The 25,883-nt window shown below is 39.2% G+C and overlaps 1 protein-coding gene across 8 annotated transcripts in view; it reads left to right on the top strand.

The window, feature by feature from the left end:
• CTNNA3 (catenin alpha 3) overlaps positions 1–24,107 on the top strand; it is a 946,302-nt gene extending 922,195 nt beyond the window's left edge. For 6 of the 8 annotated variants that reach the window (XM_075130831.1, XM_075130837.1, XM_075130832.1 and 3 more), the window contains one exon: positions 851–3,465. In XM_075130831.1, the coding sequence (XP_074986932.1) occupies positions 851–1,138 (288 nt within the window). In that variant the 3' untranslated portion in view covers positions 1,139–3,465. Of the gene's footprint in view, positions 1–850; positions 3,466–16,007; positions 16,081–23,530 lie in introns of those variants that run through there. The other 2 variants (XM_075130833.1, XM_075130836.1) reach the window with 2 other exon arrangements.
• Positions 24,108–25,883: the final 1,776 nt, after the last annotated feature.

The following is a 25,883-nucleotide window of genomic DNA, read 5'->3' as shown; positions in this document are numbered from 1 at the left end:
TGTACATTCTACCTGTTTTCGCTGGGATTTTCAGAAAGTAATATCAGAATGAAGGGACGAGTCTGCTCATCTAGTCTGACCGCCCGCAGAACAAGGCCATAGAACTTCCCCCAAATAATTCATGTTTGAACTAGAGCATATTTTTTAGAAAAACATCCAATCTGGCGCCGAGTTAGAAGAGTGAAATGACTTCCCCAAGGACACACTTCATAGCTGGAAATAGAACTTAGGTCTCCTTAGTCCTTTTCTATTTCCTATACAGACCATGATGCCTTTCTCTCTTAAATAAACCTCATGGAATTAGGCATGCATTTCCCTTTGAATTTCAACGGGAGTTGTGCACCTAACTCTTAGTCTCCTTTGAAAATCCTAAAAAAAATAAAAAAAGATACCATACTCCTGTGGAATACATTTACTTGTCACAATATTCCTACATTTCTCTGGAGCATGCAAGGGAGACATTGAAATACCGTGGGAACAACTGGAGAATTTTGTCTAGTGCTGGTTTGTAAGGAACCAACATGTAGCACTTTCATTGGTCTTCTGTAAGGTAGTCTCCTTACCATCAATATTAAATGCAATGATACATTGCAGACAGCCATCATGAATTCATGTTAAAAAAGAAACATTTTTACACAGACATTTATATTCCAGCATCCCAAATTACTTTATAGCTGTAAAATCTGAGTAGTGGAACAACATGAATACAATGACCAAACATTCCTGGCAGAAACAAAGAAATCAGGTTATACTATGTTAGTCTTATTTTTTAAATGTTGTTTATTCCTGTGTAAATTGTGATTAAAGCCAGACTGATTTTCTAGGCTAACAGCAATGTTTCTCATTACAGTTGGATAGTGTCACTTCACTAATTCAGGCTGCCAAAAACTTAATGAATGCTGTGGTGCAGACAGTGAAGATGTCCTATATTGCCTCCACTAAGATCATCAGAATTCAAAGTCCTACTGGCCCACGACATGCTGTTGTGATGTGGAGGATGAAGGCTCCAGAAAAGAAGCCCCTGATTAAAAGAGAGAAGCCAGAGGAAATCTATGCAGCTGTCAGAAAAGGTTCTGCTAAGAAAAGAATCCATCCTGTTCAAGCTATGAGTGAATTTAGAGGAAGAGCAATAATCTAAAATTACTATTCTGCCACTGTGCACATTTCATACCTTGCAACTGCTCATATGGCATCTTTATTTTTCCACTTGTTTAATTCTAGAAGTATGCTAATGTTTGGAAATGCTCTTCTTTTTGTATGTTTAACATTAGCGGTAGCGTATTTCATCTTTAAAAACAGATATTTAAAATGCAGATTTGATTAGTTAATAGTATACCATTTAAAATAACCTTTTAAAAATCATCTTATGTTATTGCTCACTCTTTACAATGCCTTTTTTTTTTGCAGCTGAGCATTTTGAATGATAGGTTAGGATGCTGTGTTATAACAAGAGTTAGCCTTCATGTAATTGAAAGGCAAGGCACAAGTAGTCAACTTCATCACTGGTGTAACTCTCTTGACTACAGTGGGGGTTACACCAAAGATGAATGTGGCCTGACAGTTTTATATTCAGAGCGCTTTATGACATACAGGCTTCTATGGGTAGGATATATTGGGCCATCTCCTTAGCTGGCCTAAATCAAAGGAAATGTACTGAGTTACACCACATAGGGATCTAGCCCATTCACTTATCTAAATTGAAAGACATTTTAAAAGATTTTTCTTCATAAACATTAGGTATAAACAAAAATGGAATAAAAGTTTTAAAATATTTGACAGAACAAAAGGTGGATTGTAACAATGGGGGTTGTAATAATATAATATAAAATAGAGCTGATTGTAATGAAACTATAGCAATAGTAATAACTCTAAAATTTAAAGAGCTCTTTGAAACTTTTATATTAATCCACATTCTGCTTCCTGGCCTGCTCTATGATTGTCACTCATCTTCGTAAGTCCTAATAAATCAGGTAATAACAAAATTATTTTAGATTATTTTGTTAAAAGAAAGAAAAGAAATAATGGTAAAAATGATACAAAGAAACATATGACTGGTCCTGACATCAAGGAGAGGTGTAAATGTTCAGGAAGTACCCTATAAATATCAGTCTTTGCAAGAAGAAAAGGAGTACTTGTGGCACCTTAGAGACTAACTGGTGCCACAAGTACTCCTTTTCTTTTTGCGAATACAGACTAACACAGCTGTTCCTCTGAAACCAGTCTTTGCAAGATAACTGCAGTGGATTAAACTACGTGTCCATGGCACCAAACAGCACAACTAAATTAGTTGTAGCCAGCTTGCTAAATTACTTTATTTCAAAGTATGCCATGAAGCTAAAAATGGTGTTAATTGTTAAAATTATCACCTTATTCCTATAAAACATTGAGTGAAATAAACTATTTTCAAGCAAATGCAAATCTTAGCCTATGTTCACAATGAATTTGTGACCATGAGCTGAAGTGAGTCATACAGCTACATAGCCAGGAGCTTCCCTTCCTGCCCAGTCATCCACATGCCTCACCCTATGTCCTAGGCATCAGTACTTAGCTAAAACACCTTTGGCTAAAAGGATTGGTGGTCCACCTCCTCCCGTCGCTGTGTGTTAGTGTCTGCCTAGGAATCCCCTCTCATTCCACACCTTCATGATGAATAAGATCGCTGCTTCTTCCTCAAGCAGATTTTTCCGGAAGCCAAACACTATGTCTGCTGCCTATCCACACTTTATTAAAATGTTACAGAGAACAGGATGAGCCAGTTCCTTTCCCCCATAGGGGAGGATGGTCAGGGAAAATATTCCCCCCACCTTCTGAAGCCATCTTGTAACTAAGCTCAGGGTCATGACACATCATAACCCCAAGGGTGTTTGCTAAGCACCCCCATTAGTACTCTAGCAAACAGTTACTAGGGATAATGAGGTTTGTTGTCTCTCAGATTAGTTACTTAGGCCCAGATTCTCAAAGGTATTTAGGTGCCTAACTCACATGAGGAAGGTGGCTAAATATCTTTGAGAATCTGGGCCCAGGTGGCTACAGAGATGAAAGAGGTATGGGGAGGCTGGCACAAGCTTGCCTCTTCACCCCCTCAAAGCATTTAATGGTGTGGAGAGCAGCCCATAGCACTTAGCAAGGTGAATGGGCACCTGCCATTCCTTGTAGTTCTAGCGAGAAGGGGGTCAGCTGTATTGGACATTCTTTGTGGAGTTTTGCATTTTGGAACTCAAACCTCCAACTGGTATTTCAGGTTCTCTTCCAGCCCCTGAGAGCAGAACTGTACAAGGTTAAGTTTGTGCATCTACCACCGGGGGGCGGGGGGTGTCACAGAGTCATCCGCATTGTCCTTTCAATAAAGCCTTTAGGCTCTTTGAGGCATGCATTTGTTATGGGTCACTTTGGTATCAGATGTTTGTAATTAATCATGACTTCAGGAATCACATTAATAATAAAAAGCATGTGGCACACCCCAAAGAGGATTTCTCAGATTTTGTGTGTCCTGATTAAAGTCTCCAGTACTAGTCACATGTAGAACAGATGTTGAGTCACTTTATACATATCGCTCTCACAACTACATACCACACTGAAATTAAAAGCATGGCCTGAGATGGTAGCATGAAAGTGAGTTTACAAAAAAAAAAAAGTTCTAATGGGAAACCTGGCAACTTAGCTTCAGATTAAAAACACTCTTATTGTTAGTGAAAACAGATGTTGAAACCTTAGGGCCAGATTGTACCTACAACCCCAGCTCATGTTGGAGGCTCTAGCAGAAGCTCTGCAAGGCACTGTGCCTCAAAAGCCAAAAGGACTGCCACACCACCACCCGTTAGGAAAGTGCACTGTTGCTTCTCCTCCCTCCACCCATTTGCAGTAACTAGAGCCTGCAGAAACACTAGCAGGGATCAGTCCTTGTACTTGAAATGCTGGATGATACCTCTGGAGTGTGGGAAGGGAGACCAAAAAAAAACCCCTCATGTCCTCCCAATTTGCATACCTGCATTGTAGCCATTCACCATCTGGCCCTTTCTATGCTCTTGCAACCCTACCAATCCAAGAATATTTGAAGAAAAGGAGTTTTAAGAAAAGAGTATGTTTTCACTGCTTATTTTCGTCCACCATAGTGTCTAAGTCCATGTTTGCTGGTATGCTTTACTTTTAAAATACACAGGCAGTGTGCCCACACATGCTTAATAAGAAGAGCATCATGGAGAAAAGATTGGCAGGTATATTTATAGACTGCAAGTACCAAAAAGAGATGAGTTTTTAATCTATGTGCTTTATTTGATGTAAGTTACAGTTCCACAGAGTGACTATTATTAAACCACCATCTCATTGCTTAACAACTCTGCCTGCATTTGTATTCTCCATTCTTTTATAACATCAGTTATCTATATCTGACACCGCTATTATAAAATAACACTGATGGCCTCTGAAAGAAGACATACGATGATAAAACGGACATTGGCTGAATATTTCTGTAAATCATTTGATACAAGTTGAAATCTGTGTGAAAATATAGCAAATTACAGTATATCTGGAACCAAACCGCAGCCCAGGGTATTTTGATTCAGATCTTCTGAATCCAAATGTCAAAGCTTACTTTTGGGGCACCCCTGCAGAAATTCAGAAGGCAAGCTCTGACCCATTTAGCTTGCTGTAAATATATTATATGTATATTACAGGAGGTACCTAGATGGCCCAAACAAGACTTGGGGCCCATTGTGCTAAGCACTGTACACAAACATCTAGCAAGAGTGACACAGCAAGGAACTGAAACCCGGCCTCTCAAATCTCAGGCTACTACTGCATCTTCTTTTCTATCTCACCAGTGTCAGCAAGGTGCAGTGGAAATCCTTCAGTGAAATAACATATAATACTGACAAGAAGCAACATTAACATATCCCAGCTGTAGTTTACATATTTAAAGATGTACAAATCATCAAAAATTAAATGTATGCTCAGTGCATCCACCAAGATCAGGGGCATGTCCTTCCTCTGCTTACAGAATATTAACCAGCCAAAGAAAAGTTTTATATAAGACCTAGCCCAATAGACATCACTTTCTTCCTGGCTGGAAAATGAGAAGTCAGTCTCAAAGTTTAAAAAAATGTGTGGGATGGGGGGGAATATGGGCAAAGGTTTATCACCTCCAGTCACTGTGAAGGACCGGCACAGTAAGATTCAATTTTTTTTTTTAATGTGACAGAAGGCCTCACTCTTAACCAACCAGCAATCAGAAGAGGTGGTGTTTCTCCCACACCCCCACATACATTTGTGACTATTATTTGTTAGCTCAGCGCATCAGTTTTGTCATCACTCAGAACACCCAGCCATTGTGTTTGGATGGCTTTGGTTTTTGTTTGGTGCCACTAAATAGCAGGTCATCATTTCCTTTGAAAGCTGAACTGTCATAGAGCCAACATCTGCAGCTTTCCAGGGCTTGCACAGCTCAGGGTCTCTGATGCTTTCCATCTGACCTGTGCCTATTGTTGAATAAGTGAAGCAGTTAACAAACAAGCTCTGTCATTACTCAAACAGCTTTCTTTTAAAATTCAATGAAATAATACAGACTATACGACGTAGATGGAATTTTTCATTTTTTAAGCACATGGTACAAAAGGAAGCGTGCATAATCCAGTTCTGTGAATCCAGTGATATTTTTCTTTAACAAATAATTTGCCTGTTTCAGTCTTCACAGGTGTTGTCATGGTTTCCTTCAGTGTTTAATATTTTTAATTAGAAAAAGCCACAGTCTGCCTGCTTAGGCCGCGTAATACTTTACTCTGTAAATTTTCCCAATGATTTCATTCCTCCCTAAACACAGTGAGCCATTGCTAATAAACACAATTCCTCTGCGTTCTTTGTCTCGAAATCAGTTTTCCCTCTACCTCTTTTACTCGTCTTAGGGCTTGGTCTACCCTACAAACTTATGTTGGTGTCACTACATTGCTCACGGATGTGGAAAAGTCAACCCCTGAGCAATGTAGTTATACCGATCTAACCACCAGTGTAGGCAGGAGGGCTTCTCCTATCAACATAGCTACTGCCTCTCAGGGAGGTGGAGTACCTACACTGCTGGGAGACGCTCTCCCAACCTAGTGCTGTCTACACCAGGGATTAGTTTGGTATAACTACGTCGCTCAGGGATGTGTAAAATCCACAGTTATACTGCCAAACGTTTGTGGTATAGATCAGGGCATAGGAAGAGCAAAAGAGGTAGAAGTGAAACAGTGATTTCAGAGACAAAAAAATGTAGTTATACCAACATAAGTTTGTAGTATAGGGCTCAAGGTATAACTCGGGTGTGTCACTAATCTGACTCCTGTCCACAAACAAAAAATTCAAGCTGGAAGAAAGTGGTACTTTAAACCTGAGCTAGGTGGGTGGGTGCGGGAACTGGAATGTTTCTGAACCACCAGCTATTAATGCAAAGGGGATGTGCAGGCGAGTTTCACTACGTATCACTCAAGTGCTGTTTCACAGTGGTGGTCACTTTCATGCAAGCCAGGCTAGCTTGAGTGCAGTAACTTACACTAACTCTTGCAGTGAAGACAAGCCTGAGTTGGGAAAGGTGCCAATTATTTGTCCCTGTGCTGGTATCCTATGTCAGTTTAAAATTTCTGTAGCTCTTTTAAATGTCTTCTTGTTCTAGCTACTTTGTCTGGGTCCGCTATTGTAGAATTTAAGAAAGGTGTGTTTATCCAACAATGTTTTATGAGGTTTAAATAAGCTTTAGAAATTATTTGAAGTCTTTATCAGCTGTGAACAGTAAAATTCCATGCTGTCACACCTCCTTTCATTACTGGAGGCTTGTACTTAACCTTGGTGCACAACCTTACAGTTTAAAATATCGTCTTGGCTGTACATATGGTTGTGGGGGCCAGTAGCTAGATAAATTAAAGTCTAACACTTAGGTTTGTTATCATTTGTTTTGTTTTCTTCATATACAAAAAAACTCACTGGTGCAAAAGGTGAACATTAATATGACATTAAGACACTGTCTATTGATCAGCCCCGCTCCACCCCATGAGAATGTGTTCTGGTAGCATAGACTTTATATTTGTCTGCAATACCTCATCAAAACTAGTTTCCTTAAAGAAAGAGCAACACAAGTACATAATGTTTCATATAACAAAATCCTAATGTCTAATTTTAAAAAATCTCCTCAGTTCAGGACCCTAACAGTACTCAGTGGAGACTCTGGAAGAAGAGCTCTGTGTGAGCGGGACACTTGTCTCTCGCCCCAACAGAAACTGATCCACTAAACGATATTTCCTCTCCCACCTTGTCTCTAATATCCTAGAACCCAACATGGCTACAACAACACTGCACACCACACTGTGGTGTCAGGAGTCTCTTTACATCCAGTTTACAGAAAAGCAAGAAAGAATACATGGTTCACCAGAGAATCACGGAAGGATACTGTATTGATCATATTCCCTGTCATTTGAGGTAAATGGTTTGGCACTCCTATTAACTATGCAAAGTTACAGACAGCAAACAAACTACCCTGAGAATAGTATGATCCTTCCTGTCCCCTTTGCAACAGTGACTCCCAGGTTACAGCGTGAAGGAGAAGCGGGATCTCCTCTATATCCTGATCCGACAGTTCTAGTAGTTTTGAAAACCAAATAAACATTATGCCTGCCATAGCTGTACCTGTATTTTAATAAGTTAATGCCTAACTGTATCTGTGAGCTACATGTTCCCTTGGTCCTCTACCAGACTGGAAATAAGGCATACGTTTTTGACAGTGAGGGTAATTAACCATTGCAACAATTTACTAAGGCTTGTGGTAGAATCTCCATCACGGACAATTTTTTAATCAAGATGAGATGTTTTTCTAAAAGATCTGCTCTAGGAATTGTTTTGGGGAAGTTCTATGGCCTATGTTACACAGGAGGTCAGACTAGATGTCTTAATGGTCCATGCTGGCCTTGGAATCTATGTATAATTTTGCTAAGTATAATCTTCCTAGGTAATAGACACTGCTTAATAGCGCCAAGTCCAGACACAGGGGCTGCCAATAAAAAGTTTGCACTTGCCAATAGTGTCCTCACAGTGATATCTGCGATATGGCAATTTAACCTTATAGTAAGAAAAGCATATAACTCCAATTTTTAGCAAATGTTGATTCTATTTAATGGTTTTTTGGTTAGGTATGAGTAAAACAAGTAAGACAAAGGGATGGCTGTGGAGAAGCCATAGGGTTAAAATGACTTTTTTTTCCTCCCAAGCCCTCATTGAATAACATCCTATTACAATTACATGGGAAAAAGCCCTTGGGCCCAGATTTTAAAGGTGCTTAGGCGGTGCTGCGTTTGCTGTTGCAACTCCCGATTTAAGAGCCTAAATCCCATGCTTCTTAGCATTCTTCACCCATTAACATGGAAAAGTCATTGTGAATAGATCCAAGTATATATTACGCCCCAATTATGACGACAACAATAGTTTTATTTATATGCCACCCTTTAGCTCTATAATAGCTGTTACCCATTAAAGCCGTCATGGTGCTGCTGTACAATAGAATAAAACTACTATAATAAAAATGTAATCTTCTTCGGAAATTGTCCAATAAAGTGTGATTTAAGAGAACACTGGTAAAGTGATTACATATTAATTAAAAAAATCAAATAGAAAATGTCCAGATGACCTACGTCTTTGTTGCTCCCTTACAGGATATAAAATGGTTCATACTTTGTTTTCATGTGTTATTTTTTAAAGCAACATTTTATTTGTGAAAGTAACAAAATTTGACTGACTGATGAAGAGTGTGTGGATCTTGGGAGGGGGCTAGAAGAACTGAAGTGATTTTTGAATACATAAACTTTTGTGATGGGTACAATGCTAATCTTAGCCCCAAGAAGTGTTCTCGTCTAAGTGTACCAAAACATAAACTGACCGAAAATGTATGTATACTTTTGCTATTTAAAAAGTCTCTGAATTTCTACAGCAGAGAAATTAACAGAGGAAAGATGGCCTTGTGGACTGGGCCTCCAAAGATCTGAGTTCTATTCCAGACTCCAGCTTGCTAGAAAATGTTCTTGTAAAGGGCCCTCCCACATTTGCAGGAGACAAATTGCATGACTTGTGCATTTTTTAATAATCTCTAATTTATAGGCTTCGAAATGTCTATTTTTTTTCTCCATTGGCAAAAATGATTGACTTTAAATAGGTAGGAGATTTCAGAGGTGCCCTGTCATACATGGACCACACCTCTTCTGGCGTCTTATGTACCTCTGTCAATCTGGCCTACACTGTGAGAGGGCATTTGCCCTTTTGGTATCAGTCATGTAACAGAAGGTGAGACATGATTTTACACAGCTGAAAATATCCCTGTGGCTCAGAGTCTGTGGGTAGACTGTGCCCCTCCAGCACTGAGGTAGGGTGGGAAGTGGGTGTGGCACTGCACCACTCAAGTGGCCACACTGAAGGCAGCTTGTCTCAGAGAGGCAAACTGTTACCTGGAAATCCCTGCTGGGGGGAAGTAAACTGCCTCCCCTCTTTCAGAGGTGCAGCATACTCCCCTTTACATAGCTGGCCTGCTCTGCTTGCTGGTGCACAGATGAGGGGACAAAGAAATAGCCATGACTCGGCCTATTCTCTACCCCTCCTCAGCCAATTTGTGGGACCACATGTCTTTGAGGAAGATTTTCAGTATCAGGTCGACACTCCTCTGACGGCTCTGGAGGGAGTTCTGGGTAGACCTCACACAACTCAGGGAAGCAATGGAAAGAGGAGTTCTTTACTCCCTTTCTTCCCTCACCTGGGAGCCCACATAAGGATTAGCCGTAGTGTAACCCTATATTGTCTCTGTCATGAAAGAGTTCCTGATTCCAGACCATTCCTCCTAGAGTATAAATTGTCCCTGGAATTTTTACAGCAATGGTTGAGCTGCAATGCTGGAGACTTCCATAGCACCTTGTAGCCATCTCAAATCAATTAATATACAGTGTTTTCCATTACCTCTATTAATTTCTATTAGAAGCCCTAAAGGCCTGATCCTGCGTTCTTTGCAGAACTCTCGTGGCCATTATTCAGAATTGCCCAAGCAATGCAGGATCAGGCCCCACCTCTGCTGCTGCTAACCTAATTTTTTGTGATTTTTATACCATGCTTTCATATTCAGTAACAAACTTCACACCATACAATTACATATTTAAAAGCACTTTAAACTAAAGGCATGCCTCCGGGGGTGGGGGGAAGAGAATGAGCGGGAGTGCAGTAGGGCTTGAATATATGATCCAGGCAGTAAATATTCAAATGTTAAGATTCTAGCTGCCACAGCAGGCTGCCTATTTACACAACAGCCGCTGAAGTCCCATACATTTGGAACGTATTCGCTTTCACAACCTCCTACATTTTTAAACACAACTGAATCCCATCAGTCAGTTTGTCCTTTACTGTCAAGAGAGAGACTGGGATTCTAGCTCCAACACTGCAGGCAAAAATTATTACAACGTGTGCTAGTCTGTAAACTCCTTTCAGGATTGCCACAAGGCAAAGTGAGGATAATACTTAGTCCTGCCTCAGGGCAGGAGACTGGACTAGGTGACCTATCAAGGTCCCTTCCAGGCCTACATTTCTATGAGTATATGAAGTGATTCGAGGACTGAAATTTTGGTTTGACAAGCAATACTAGGCTATTCCTATAGGGCTAGTTTAGCCCATTCTTCTAACATAATTAAAACACAGCAACAACATTTGATTTGGACCCCAGTAAGACTTCCTCTGCTCAGCTGGGCTCTCCCCTACTGGGCCCTGAACACTTCCAGGGTGGCCCCCTATGAGCCTGTGATCCCCTCCCCACACTACTTTCAGCCTCATTTGCATGTATTGATCATGAACCTCATCTTGTCCAACTCCTTTCCTCCCACCCAAATAGCTTCACTGCATCTCTGCCTCCCTGTCCCTCTCCATTTCTCTTCACTCCATATTTTTTAACCTCTCGTAATCATCCATTTCACTACAGCATGCTCCTCACAAAAAACTCTGGGGCCAGATCATTGGCTGCTGTAAAGCATATACCCCTCTTTGACTTCAGTGGAGTACATATTTAAACCTGCTGATGGTCTGGCCCTATAATTCTAGCCATTAACATATGGAACAATGTCTTTGATAGAAAATTTTATGTACTGTGTATAGCCAAAGCGAATTGCCACCTATTGTAATTGTAGCTCTTCCCCCTCAACGTGTTACTCCCTTAATGTGCTTTGTCTAATTTCAGCTTGTAAGCTGCTCAGGAAAGGGTGTCTTGCTATTTGGTTGGTATAGTACCTCCAAGCCTGCTTTGGACACTGCATTGTAAAATAATCAATATTGCTGTTACGTAAAACCCGGCTCCGGTTTGTGGTGGGAAGGGGCCCAAATCCAAATTCTGATTTGCAAATGCTCCATGGACTTTGAGGAAATTTAAATGTGAAGCAAATTCTTCCTCTCTTCAATTAGATCCCCTAACAAAGCCTCTGCTGCACAAGGTCTCATTTCAAGTCTTTGTATATCTGTCCCTTCTATCTTGGTGTTATGGCTCTGGTTTTGAGAGGGTGCTGGAGGACCACATTCCTCCTGGACATAATATGGTAGCTACTGTAGTTCTTCACCAGTGGTAGACCAAATATAGGTAGGAATTTGTGGTTTAAGGTCCCACACTCTGGCTGGCTAATACTGATTTGACTCCTTCCTTCCTGTTTGCTAGAGGGTACAAAGAATGCCACTGTAATAGGGATTGCTCCCACCAAAGAAAGTTTTCCCTCCTTTCCCTTTCTTCCGGCTATATTTCAAACAGATTGCCTCAGTTCATGAAAGTCAGCTGTATCCCCCTATGCCTTGCCCATCGCAAGGCCAATGCTAAAATATCAAAACACGAAATATGAAGGCCAATGATGTGGCTATTCAAAGGAGAAAGTACCAATTGATTGTATGGTCTACTGAGCCAGGCGGATGGTGATGGCACATCCCCAAATCTGTTATTATCATAATGCCTGGGCTGAAAATACTGTTAATTAATTTTCTACATCACCAACAGCTGAGCACCAAAGCTGAGAGCCAACAACAAATGACACAAAGTACACACACAAATAATTCCTCTCAATGTCTCCTGAAATATCACAGAAATGTGCAGCAAAGTAATGCAGATGATGAAATGTGTTCCCAAGTAAAATAACCCCTCCAACATTCTATCTGGACTATTGAACAGCCCTGAATTTATCTTTACACAAAGAAATGAATTAAAACTGCACCAGCTTCATGCAGAAATGGCAGCCTGGCAATTTGGGTGAGGGAGCAGCTCACAACTGTCACTTTTCCCTCTTCGGCCCATCCTGCACTTGTCTCTCTTCCATCTCCTCCCCACAGAGCACCTTATTATCTCTGTCCTCTCCTTACCAACATCTCCACGCAGCCTGTTACACATCATGGGTAGGGCTGGATTAACCCATCACTGGGCCATAGGCCAACATACACTTCTGGTCCCCTCTTGTGTCCAGCTAAACTAGATGCTCACACATAGAATGCATGCATTCACAGTAACCCTGTTATGGCCTGCACAGCTGCACTAATGATCTATTAATCCAAGCACATCCAGCTCCTGCTACACCAATATTCTTTAGCTAACCCTCTCCTATCCATACCAATGACTGGCTCCCGCTGCACAGACTCTGCCCTATTAACCCCTTCATGTCTAACTGCCCTCCCAGGGCTCCAAAGAGTGAGCATTTTCCTACAAAAACTAAGATAAATTGAAAGCGAGCTAACCAAGTTTTGCTACAAAGTTCCTATCCATGAGCTTAAAGCTCAAAGGTTATTTTGTCCTGTGTTTGAAGAAAGGAAGCATTTACATTGATAACGTAGAGGTGGGCCTGAACCACCAAGATTGGACCCAGTACAATATGGTTTAATTACAATTTCTCTCTTATGGGCAGAAATCATAGTATGTTTTTATATTACTTACTTTTAAAAATATCATCCAAAAAACTTCATTAACAGCGTTAGTAGATATTAGATTATTATATAAACTGACTGAAACCAGATAACTGTTAGGCAATGTGCAAAACACCAGTACGGTTTTCATGTAATCCAGTCACTGTGCCTGGTTATTAGATTTTCCACTTGGTTTTGCTTCCTATATTTTTAGACAGTTGACTATAGTTTGTCTCTGTAAATATTACAAATCACCCTCACACCAGATGTGTGACACACTATACCATTCAAATGTTGGTTTATGCTTTGAGGGGAAAATATATTTCTAAATCTTGGCTGCAATAACGAGGATGAGTAAATTTGGGTTTTTTTCATACAATAAAAAAATGGGTTGGTGTCTGAACCAACAATGATGACCACTTGGTCGGACGCGTGATAACATCCATTACCTTCCTGAAAAGAATGACATGATGTCTCATGCTGCATTGTCTGATGACGAGCTGAAACCATGATTTTCATAGACAAGAACTTTCATGGGTCTGCCTGTGCTGTAATCATTATAGTTAATTAAGCACATACCTAAGCGCCTTGCTGAATAGGGATGGATTTAAGGATGCACTTAAAGCAGAGCAAGTGCTTACACACTTTGCTGAATCAGGGCCAGGGTGCTGGAATATTTATATAACAGCCTGTCTCAAGTAACCACTCCCGAGCCTGGCAAAACATGGTTGCCTAGTAGAGATGACGTTCAACTAAAAGTCAATCCAAGCAGAAAACTGCTGGAAGCCTGGAGGCTAAATTAAGTGGTAGTTGCTGACTAAGGTTTCACGATTGGGGATGGTCCTTAGGGCAAGTTTTACAGCATGTAGGAACTCATTTCTTTTACATACTGATTGTGCACATGCTGCACACCTCATATTGAAACATGTCAGAAAACCTTGATCCACATTTGAACCTCCTTGGATTAGCTGTCATATGTCTTAGGTAAATGTGATATTAATAGAAAAAATGATGTATTAGTTTGATTTCTGTAGGAAAAACGTAGGGAAAAGCCACTTTAGTATATTTCTAGTACTACTGAAATCACAGAATATAAAGAATTAAAATATAGGCCAATCTTAGCCCGTGATCAAGGTGTAATAACTTTGATTTCCTCCTTAGTTTTCTGCTTTTGACATAACCTATCAACTTGGCAAAATAAAGTCTCATTTGCAACCCCTTGCAAAAATGAAAAAAACCCAACACATTACTTATCAACCTCGTTAGAGACAAACTCTAATCTAAAAAGCCTGTAATTAAAAAAAAATGTGTACACTACAAGATAAATAAATATTCATATATAAAGCTTTAAAACCTGGGAAGAGTTTGATTAGGGTATTCATACTTGAAAAGGCCAATGTGAAGTAGTGCACCTTTGTGACTGTCAAGCAGCAGTGTTTCCTAAAAACCTGAGTCAGAAGAAAGCAAAAATTCAACACAGCTTTTCACTGAACAAGCCAAACAAAGCACTTGAAAAAAATCCTCTCATTCAGTCTTGACTATTATGGAGGCCAAACTGATTTCTGGCTGGCCTCATCTCACATAATAAAAATGATTACATCCCTTTGATTATTCCAATCCCCAGGTTTGGAGCATTTGTTTAAAAACTTGGGTGGAAACTTTGAAGACAACCCTTTTTCCTAGAAGTTTCTGTTTGAACAACTACCTCTATTTTCCTCCTGTTAATCTGTTAATCAATGTTTCATCACCTTTTTAAAGGCTTTTATATTTATACCCGTCCAAAATGCCTATTGTTTATGTAAAACACAAATTAAGTGGAGATATTCTAAAGACTCATGGAAACATTCATAGAATATCAGGGTTGGAAGGGACCTCAGGAGCTCATCTAGTCCAACCCCCTGCTCAAAGCAGGACCAATCCCCAACTAAATCATCCCAGCCCAGGGCTTTGTCAAGCCTGACCTTAAAATAATCTAAGTAACTACTGCATTAACTATTCCTGTCTATCAAGTGGTGTTAATTGTGACCAATTTGAAATGGTCCAACTTTAGGGTCTAGTCTTGCAAAGGTTTAACACTGTGACAAGTCTCATGAAAAGTCAATGGGGTTATTCACTTCAGTAAGCAGAGCACGTGGTAGTAAGTAAACGACTGCAGGATTGAGACGTCCCTGCTGTGGATGAGTTTTTAATATTGATGTTCTGAATTTAAACTGTAATCCAAATTGCATTCCCTCAGCACACCAAAACCCTGAGTTAATGCATACTTAATATACTAAAAACAGATGTGCTAAATAATGGGTGGCCTAGGCCTTATTCACCCAAGAGATTTGTATCAGTTTAACCAAATCAGTTTAGAAACTGATTTAGTTAAATCAGAACAACCCCTTTGTCTGGAGCCCCTTATTATGGACTAAGAGTGCCTTATATCAATGTATCTTAAATCGATAACAGCTGAGGATCTGGTTTCCCCTGTTGTATTATAATGAAAATTACCACCCATATAAATAAATACTCTGAATGAACAGGCAGTGCTACAGCAGTACCATGCAATTGATTCAGCCGTTCAAACTTAAAGCATTACCAAGTCCACTGCATACTTTTAAACACACCAATCCCACAAAAGTTATGGAATAAACTGTAGTGGAGATAACTAGCTACTGCATCAAAAGACCATCTGCCTGCTTTTAGCATGATTATGCAATACTATATGTAAAATAGCCATTAATGGAACCCTAAAAAAATCTTGTAAATCCATAAAAGCAGACAGGCACATCTTTAATTCACCTCCATAAAGTCTGACTCTCAGAGGAACAGGTGATTGCATACAGTATGACAGTGGACTGGATTGTGCCATTTAGGTACAGCCCTCAGTAGGGTACAGTGTGCAGCTGCACGGGCCCTAGGGAAGCTCAGGAAAGGATTGGGACTGTGTGTGTGTGTGTGTGTCTGTCTCTCTCTCTCTCTTTCTCTCCCTTCTGTTGCCTTCTCATACCTCTTCAAGTGCCAGGGGCAATCTCAATCAGTCTGAAGGCCCCAGCTTCCAATTAATCTATAACCACTGAGATGTAATTTTTGTTTTCTTTTTGTCTTATCTTCAGAGATCTTAAGGACAGAACATAGCATTATGATCATTTAGTGTGACCTGCTGCATAACACAAGACATAGAATTTCACCCAGTAATGCTTACATCAAGCCCATAACTTTGGGCTGAGCTAAAGTGTTTATTTAGGATTTGTTAGAAAGACATCATATCTTGAGTCAAAGACTCCACAGGATGGAGAATTTATCACATCCCTAGGTAAGTTATTCCAGTGGTTGAGAACCCTCACCATTAAAAATTTGCACCTTATTTTCAGTCTGTTTTTGTCTATCTTCATCTTCCAGCTATTGAATATTGTAGATCTTGGTCTGCTAGATTAAAGAGACCTCTAGGTCAGAAATCTTCTCCCTTGTAAGTACTTATAGACTGTAATCATCCCCTCAGCCTTTTCTTGGATAAACTAACTAGATTGAGCTTCTTTTCTCTCTCACCAGAAGGCAGGTTTTCTAGACTTCAAATGTTTCTTAGCGTTCAAAATTACAACCTTTTGTTCTACTTTCATACGGACCACTGTTTTAAGCAATATTTCCATCTCTTATGATATAAGAAACCTTGCATTAACAATGTGGTTCATCTGCATAAGTGTTTGCAAGATGGAGGGCTAAGTGTATCCACTCTACCTAAATATATTGTTGCCCCTCTGCCGAGTGGTAGCACATCTCTGGGGCATTACGGGGCAGCTTCCCAGTGGAGGAGAACACAGTGATACAGAGTGAGTATAATTCTAAATGTAACTTGTTTTATTTACACATACATACCAGTCCTGGAATAGAGATAGCCACAAACAGCATGCAGACAATCTTCTTTCAGGAATCTTAGCCCAACACCAATGATCCCTTCCCATGCAATTCTGTCTCAATTAGAGACCAAAGTAGAGAGCAAATTCTCCTGCTGCTCACACAGCTCCCTTTTCCCAGAAGTTTGCATAACCAAAACTGGCAATACCACAGAATATCGCTCCACAACTAAACATTTGCTCATTATGGATAAGACTCTGAAGACTATGTGTAATGGTGACACCTGGTGACACCTGCCATAACAATAAGATTTATTTTGACAGGATGTTACTGATACTCCTCTCTCCCTCCCGCCTTCCCACATCACAGCCTGTTAATTAATATGATGTCTGATAAACTCACATTTTCTGATTTGGTAAAAGGGATTTACCTTTTATAGTACATATAATGCAGTTTTGGAGAAGCTGAAACTTGGATAGAGATGAAGAAGCCCAAAGAAGATGCAGATTTAAAAAATATTTTCGTTTGACCCATGATGGGCTGTTTGTTAAATTTAAAATAGTCTTTCATTCCATAGGATCCCAAGAAAACTGACACCCAGTATATCTTAATAAGAATCAAGGTAACTAGATAAATACACTAATTACAATATCTATATTATTAAAATAGATATATTTTTAAGGATGCATAATCTGAGTATATGCCTGAGATCAGAGCTCTGAGTTCCATTGTCCAAGCTCTGATATTAGATTACCGAGTTTCTTTAGATAAGTCTCTGAATATTTGTACCGTAGTTTCTCCATCTATAAAAAGGGGATAACAATATTTACCTTTCAGATGTGGTAAGGATAAATTGATTAACATTTGAAAATCACTTTGAGATCCTAGGAGTAATAATGATACAAGTAGTTAAAAATTCTGGTGGGCGAGCTAGCACTGAGGTAAGACTATTTTAAAATGTTGAAATACGACTTTAATGTGTGCCTCTGGCACAATAGAACTCTCTACAATAAAGATAAATCTAATCTGTGCAGGTGAGAGAACTTTTTCAAGGGCTGCTCCAAGATTGTGGAATTAACTTTTCCAGAACAAAGGACCATGACAAACCTTGCCATCTTCTACTACAAGTGCAAGGCACATTTCTTTGACCTTACTCCTCTAATATAAATACACAGTTACATGCATATTTAAAAACAAACAAAACCCTACCAAACAAGACACTCCACTGCACATGCTTCTCCCAGGAAAGAGGATGAAACAACAAAACACAAATGATGGATGTGCTCAACGGAAGGTACTCATACACTATGGTGATGAGCACTGTATGATAACCTATATGGAATGGAATAGTATAGAACCACACTATGAAAAGATTTTTGTGACAATGCAGTTCTGGTAAGGTGAAGCACTTTGCATTTCTAAAATAAGCCTAACTTCATAAACAATATCTGTCCTGGGTGATGAAATGTACAAAGGGCCAGACTTTTAGGGGGGTTGATTTAGAGAAGTGCTGAGCACCCACAATGCCAATGAATTCAGCATGAAATGAAGGTGCTCAGGGTCCCTAAAAACACTGGTTTCCATTTCTGCACCATATTTACTTGAAATTGCAATTGGTGGTGTTTCGATGTCTAAGTGCTGCTCTCTGACATCAGTTGCACCCCTAGAGAATTGTAATTTGGAGCAAAATGCTTCCTACCATTATTCGCATTCACAGAATTTCAGTCACTAAAAAAGTGAGGTAAGATTAAGGGTTTGTCATTTCATGTGGCTCTTCACTAATCTGAGGCGCAAGCATGACCCCATGGCCTAAGGCAGTATTCAGCCAGGGAAGTCTCCGGAGTTTCCTGGAAACTATGTTAGGAAGGGAATCCTCACAATTCTCACTATGTCGGGGGTGGCCAAACTTACTGACCTGCCGAGCTGAATACAACAAACTTCAAAAATTCGAGAGCCGGGGCGCACCTGCAGGGGCTTGTGTTTCAGCCCTGCTCCTGCTGAAGCCCCAAGCCTGGCAAGCATGCCCCACAGGGCTGAAGTCCCGAGACTCCCTTCCCACTGGGCAGAAGCCCCTACCCCAGCACCCCACTGCAAGGCAGAAGCTCTGAGCGTCTCCCCTACCCAAGTATGGTAGGTGGAGAATGGGAGGGAGGCTCCGTGAGCTGCACTTTAACTGTAAATTAAAGTTATTCCAACATGTTATCTTTTTAATATCTTTGAATATGGGAGTAACATAAAAATTCTGGTAATGAGGATGACATTCCATAAAAACCAAAGTGGTGTGAGAGAGTTTAAAAAAAAAAAGATGTAGTTTTCTGGTAAAAATAAAAATTACAAGAGGTAATATGGCTATTAATAAGGATATGGAGGGTTCTGATTTGATGAAGATAGGAGAGTATATGAAATGTATAGCAAAATAAGGCTGTTGAGGAAACAAAATCAAAATAGAGTTGTTCTAATGTATTGGTGAATTTCAATTCAGAGCTTTCATGCAGTTAGTGTAAAACACATTTCCAACAGAGATATGAAAGCAATAAAAGAGAGCGCACACACATGAAAAGATGGAAGAGTAAACTCCATGGTGCTTACTTCTTGAGCACTATCAAAATCTGAGAGGAATTACCTTCAAGTAGAAATAGAATGGGGGTATTTACATTTCATATGTACTGGTTCGTGAACAATATTCACCATGATCAGCAATCACACACACCCCCCCACCCTCCCTTTTAAATATACTGGACCAGAATCATCTTTGCCTTGCAGTCCTTTATACCTGTGTAAAGTAGGTGTAAATCTGCTACCAAATCAGAATCCTCCAGTCTCTCATGCTGGTGGTAGCACATGTAAATGACTACACAAAGTATAAAGCAGTAAAGAATCAGTCCCCCCTACACCACCATTTCAAAGTTACATACACCACAGCAACAAATACAGACCTGAAGACAGATTCCTAACCTCAGTTACATGGATGGAAATCTGGAGTAATTCCATTGTCACCACTGGAGTCATTCCAGATTTACCCCAAGCAAAATGAAATAATAATCTGGCCTCTCGAGCCCAGAATCAGTTCAAACACTACCAAAGCACCTACAACCGATGAGCATCCTTCTAGAAGTAGGTGGATTAGATTTTTTTCAAAATGTAACAAATCACTGACATTTCTATGCCTTACAATTTGGAATGGATCAACAACATATAGATCCTGTGACCAACATCTATATTTGGGGGAAAACAGCCTTTCATAATATATAATGAATAATAAATAATAGTAATAATAAATAATGCTTATCACTTACATAGTTAGAATGTCTTCCAACATGAATTAATTCCTTAACATTGATATATCTCAAAAATCCCTCCGGAGAGTCAAACTAGTGATCTGCTTTAACCAATATCAGTTCAATATCAGTTCAGATCAGTTCAATATTAGTCAGAACAGGTATAGTAAGCAGTTTTTCAGATGCATTATATGAAAGTCAAGGAGGATATGAACAATTCATCTGTGATATTTTTAGGCTATCATCCTCAGAATAATTCAACTGGCCATTGGATTTTTTCATAGAGTGTTTGAACTTTTATATGACAAAGATTCCCAACTATTAAAGGAAACTGTTTAGATGTAATATTTAGTAGCAAATTGGCACATTCCTAAATGAAATAATACAGGAATAAGCTAAACTATTTCTTGTAGACAGTACTGAAAGTCATCTCTAATAATACTAAACTAGACTAAATAAAACGAGGAAATTGGCCCAAAAAGAAGGCGTGTGCGAAAACTCAAAGGGTTAGTCTGGCCGTCCTTCAGAAAGAGCAATGGAGTGGTTCTCAAACTATTAGACTGTGGAACACTTGCTGGTGGTGTGGCAGTGTGTCTCCACTGCATAATTCTGTGCAAAGACTTTCAGATCATTCCTTGTATTTGAGTCAGTTGAATAAGTATGTTGGGAAAATGTGCTTTTAGGATTCTTGTCCACAAGCATGTCTACTATGCTATACTCTTAATATTTAATTATTTTTTCTTGTATTAATGTTGAAATCCTGGAACCAGCCTTGCCAAATTGCTATGAAAGTTTACCAACGCAGACAGAAAGCTATTTATCTGTCCTTTGCCTTCTTAATTGAAGATAATGAAAATGCAAATTATATTTTACTCACCCTAGCCAAGAGGAATTTTAGAACACTGCTAATCACCTAAAACCTGCCATACAGAGAGCTCCCACTAAAACAACGGGCAGTCTCCTATGTGCCACATTTCTTTGTGATATACTGGCTTTATTCTGAAGCTTTCTGATCTAAGATGACAGGTTACTGTCAAACAGCTGTTTTCTTCCTGCATCACTTGTAACTCACATTTTCCAGGCTTCATAATATAGGAAGTGACACCAGACTTCTACCAACATCTTTAAGTAATGGTCAAACCTTAAAAGATTTGGAAGCACTTTTTAGAAATTCAATATTTAGCTGAGCCCTACCTAGAACTCTTTAGTCAGAATTCTCTCTCCCTCCAATCAAGCCAGATGAGCCTTCGTCCCCCCAACCACATCAGTTTGGTACAAGACTCCTCCTCCCAACAGAACCTCCACCTGTCCCAGTAAATAAATTCCAAATCCACTATCCACTTATGCTTCCACCAGACCTAATTCTCAACATTTTCCTCACTGTCATTGGAATTCAATTTTACCTTCTTTTTACAAATGTGGCCAAGCAGGTCTGTTGACCTCTTTTCTAGGTTCCTGCGTGTTGTACATTATTCCTGCCCCAAAGAGCTCTCAATCCAAAGGGTAGAAAGATGGAATAACAAAAAAATAATCACTAGAGAACAAATACAGAGCATGTGTAATGTTTGCAAGATCAGGATGTTTGATTTTACACAGAGCAAGTTATGATTGCCTAGGTAGCAGATGAATTGCAGTGGCCCATAATAGGATGATTTTTCTCATCTTGATTTTATTAAACATCATATGATTTATCATCAAAAACAATATTTTCCTGATTATACTTTTTTAAAATTTTTCATCTTTACACTTCTTTGCTGTGGGAGCAGATGGCAAATCACATGTAAAATAAAATAAATTCAGAAAATGAATAGGAAAAATGTGTCATCTCCTTTAGAAATGGAAACTCATAATTAGCCTCCCCAATCGTGAATTATAATACCTCTTAATATGTAAGACAGTCAGCCAAATCTCAGAATAAATTAGGCATCTACTCAGAACTACAGAAAAAAAGAGTGAAATAACAAGCATCTAAAGCATAATTCACCTCTCATTCCTTTTGGTCTGTACAGCTGCAGACAAGTACCCCTGAAGAACAGCTACATAATATTGGTTCAAATATGCTGTGACAATGAAAGTCTGTCCCATGGTTGGTGGGGAAAGCTGTATATTCTGCCCATTCTGTTGGTAATTGGGATCATGAAAATAGGGGGAGGAAACATATGGAGTTGTTGAGGGAACAGTTCCATTTCCTCCTTTTCAGTCATCCAGGGAAGTCATTCAAAAGGGGCTATATGACTTAAGGAGTGACTCTAACAGCCATCTGAAAAGGATATGAAGAGGGCCTACCTATCTTACCCCACTAAAATAGTGACGGAAGAAGACAATGCCTCCACAGATCTTCAGAGGCAAACTCCCTACCAGGATTGTGTGTACTTGACTGGATACAAGGAAGTCTTTCCCCTTGTAGACTCAGAATTAGAATTTTACCATGTTTCCCCTGACACAAACAGAACAGGAAGTATTCAGTCCCTTCACCATCAGGCTGCTATGTGGAAAGGTTATTTCAGACAGTAGGGCTTTAAGAAATACCAGAGATTGCCTGAGTTCTTGCAGAGGGAAGGGTATAATGTAAAAGAGTGCCAGACCCGGCACGTGTATTTTTAGCATGCAGGAGGCAGGGAATTTACATAGGTGAGGCTCCTCTCCCCCTTATTAAAAACCCAATCTATCCCTGAGAAGTTCTGCAGCCTTCTGCTGCACAGCTGCATTTTAAAACCTGTCTTTGTGCAGTGGGCCACCAACAATTCCTCTGGATAGACCACCCCACTGGGCAACCAGCATTTGCAGCAATCTTGAGTTTGTGTGTTCCAAAAGAACACCCTGAACAGATCCCACTACAAATGTGAAAGGCATGAAAATTCATTACTAGGAGGATAAAGTATAGTTAATGTCAAGAATTAATGCCATATTAAACCTACTGCAAAAAAGCCAATGCTCCAATATATTCAATTGTAAAAATCAAGACAATTAGTGATGTCCAAGCTGTGGGGCATGTCTGATGTCTGAAATCAGTAGCATTCTCCCTGTACGAAGTTGAGCTGTGATGTATGTTATTCCGACAGAGGAGTTGATCATCATCAGCACCTGGACTAAAAGTATCTATTGCACTGTATGAGTGTAAATTGCTTTGTTCTGGTACGGGTATTTAGTGAATTAGTTTAGTATGTGAGTTTATGTAATGTACAGAGATGGAGAATGAATTTTTCTTCAGTAAATTCTTTTCACACAAGAGTTTAAATTCACCCAGACTAATGCTATCTTCTTCCATAATTTTATTATATTTTATTGAAGAAAATTTGAAATATTTGAAGGGCCAGCTGAATGAATTATTAAATCCAGTTGAACTTTCATTTACCAATTACTGGCTATATTTGAGAGAGTGGATTTTTAAAATGGAACTGGATGTAATGAAATTCATAAAATGAGGAATTGAAATGAATAAAATTGATTTTTCATCTAAAAATATATTTTCCCTTGACATCTCTCTCACTTTTTTCACTCTTTAGTGGGAATCACCAAGTTCCCTGTTCAAGATGTACCTGGCATCTACAAAGCAGAAATTGATTTTCCACTGGCCATCACAGTGCAGAAGCAGAGCTGACATGTTTATTGAACTATCTCCCTAGTTACTGTTTAATATATTTGTATGTATGCACATTTTCAAGTGATTAAAGTGATAGAAGGATCTACATTATTACTTATGTATTGATCATTTTCTATATATTATACACATGTTCCAGGAGTATTTTACTGTTTATAAGAGCTGTGTATTAAGGCTGTTTGTCTCATGGTTAGAATAGGGTTCAGAATTACTGAAATCCATCCTCAATATTCCAACTAAATGTGTGAAATTGGGAAAGTCATGGAGACTTTGTGTGTCTCAGTATAAAACAACAACACCGACATATCACACGATTGGTTTGTGAAATTTATGTAATTAACTTTGGTAAAGCATTTTGAAATCCTCAGATGAAAAGTGCAACATAACTATGATCATTATTTTTAAACATTTTTTTCTGGTGTTTTGGAACCAGATTTTTTACTCAAATATATGTAAATAAATAATCACTTTAAAAAGCAGAATGTATGTGTGTGAATTACTTCTATATAAGAGAGAAAGCTGAATTTTAATTTTTTTCTAAAGCTAGGTAGTGGAATTATTAGGATAACTGGGGCATCTTTAGTGTTGCCTGCCTAACGTCAAGTAAAATGAAAAAAAAATACACCTGTTGATAAGTTACAAAAATACATATGCTTCTAGCTCACTTCACAGTAAAAAGCGCTTTTAATCAATACTGAATTCTCTGAAATATAAAAAATAGCAAGAAAAGGTGAACTCATGTATAATTTATTTCCATTTTCAAATATAATAAGACACTAGTCCTCACAAGATGATACAAAGACAATGAGGGGAAAATGAGTGAAATGATGCCTTCATAATGGACAAGAGAGCAAAAGCAGAGCAACAGAGAGAAGGGATTTTAGTCAGATAGTTTACAAGTCTCTGTTTTGTTTTTTTGTTTTAATTTAGATCTACTTAATGTCAATAACTACTGAACATTTTGGAGAAATTTCCTCTTTGTTAAAATTCAGCATTTTCACCCCTACAATCAAAGTGGGAGAGCTAACAACACAGCCTCTTCAACATTCAGGAAGCCCTCCCCTAGGGAAAACCAGAACTGGGCACAGACTCCGTTCTTTCAAAACCCTTGGCACACCTGTAAGAATGTGTGTGTGAACAAGGTACTTAGGGTTTGGGGTGCTTCTTACTCATGCAAAATTCCCAGTGAATCTACTAGAAGTTTTGCTGGAGTAAGGAGTGCAGAAATGGAGTCATGATTTATCTACATGAAGTACTGATTGATTTAGAATGATTTTATGCGGAGGGCATGGATTGACAGGTAATGATTTTGAACAAGGAACTAGTGAAGATAAGGGGCTGATAATAAAAAATGTGGTTTTCTAACTGGTTGTCCCCAGGGCAGAATCATGTATGGTATTTTTGCCAAGGAAGGGAGCACTGGCTGGTGATGAAGACTTAAGGAGGACAAGCTGAAGGATAATAGGTTGCAGTATAAATGGGATAGAAAATAACACAGAAAATATCAAAGTGGCCTTGTATAAATGATTCTGTCAGTGCTCTGAATCTTGTCTCTAGTTTAGTTTATTGTGTTACTGCATTCTCAGAAGGACATTGCTGAATTCAGAAAAGAGCTACTACAGTAGGAGATTTCTGAAGGCTTATCAAATAAAGGACTAAAAATGACTTGGACTGTTTATTTTAGAGATGTAAACAACAGGTGACATTGTAGAGATATGCAATATCAAGTGGTTTACTAGTTAACTAATGACTATTCTACTTCACTCTGTCCCATAATTTAAGGACAAGGGACCTCCAAGGTGCAATGTACACCTTCCCTCTTTATCTTTACCCCTAAGGCTTCATATAAGGTTTCAGAAAAGATTTTACTATAGCAGGGATTTCTATAGTAATCCTTAAAGAGCACTTTCCTTTGGTCAGGGGTCTCAGCCTCAGTGGACAAATGCACCGTCATGGAATTTCATCAGCAAATACAAGAAGTTTTTATTCTGGGGGATCACAAAGAATTAGAGAGCACGAAATCTACTGGGAGAGAGTTAATTGGGGTTCAATATGGGGAGTGATGATTGACTAGGGAAAGACTGGAGAAGAGGAAGGATTCGCTTTGGCTGAGGGCAGGGTAAGACAATGATTGGTGTTGCAGAAGCATGGATAAGGCATAGAAAAAAGGAGATGTCAAAACAGTTAAATATCAAAACTATTCAAAGATTAAGCAATTATTCAAATCATTTGACTTTATTTGTCACTAGAAGCTGAGC

This window comes from Caretta caretta, chromosome 7 (assembly GCF_965140235.1).
Source record: "Caretta caretta isolate rCarCar2 chromosome 7, rCarCar1.hap1, whole genome shotgun sequence".
Lineage (NCBI taxonomy): Eukaryota > Metazoa > Chordata > Testudines > Cheloniidae > Caretta > Caretta caretta.
The sequence above is the reverse complement of the archived record's forward strand: the minus strand, read 5'-3'. Positions and strand labels throughout refer to the sequence as shown.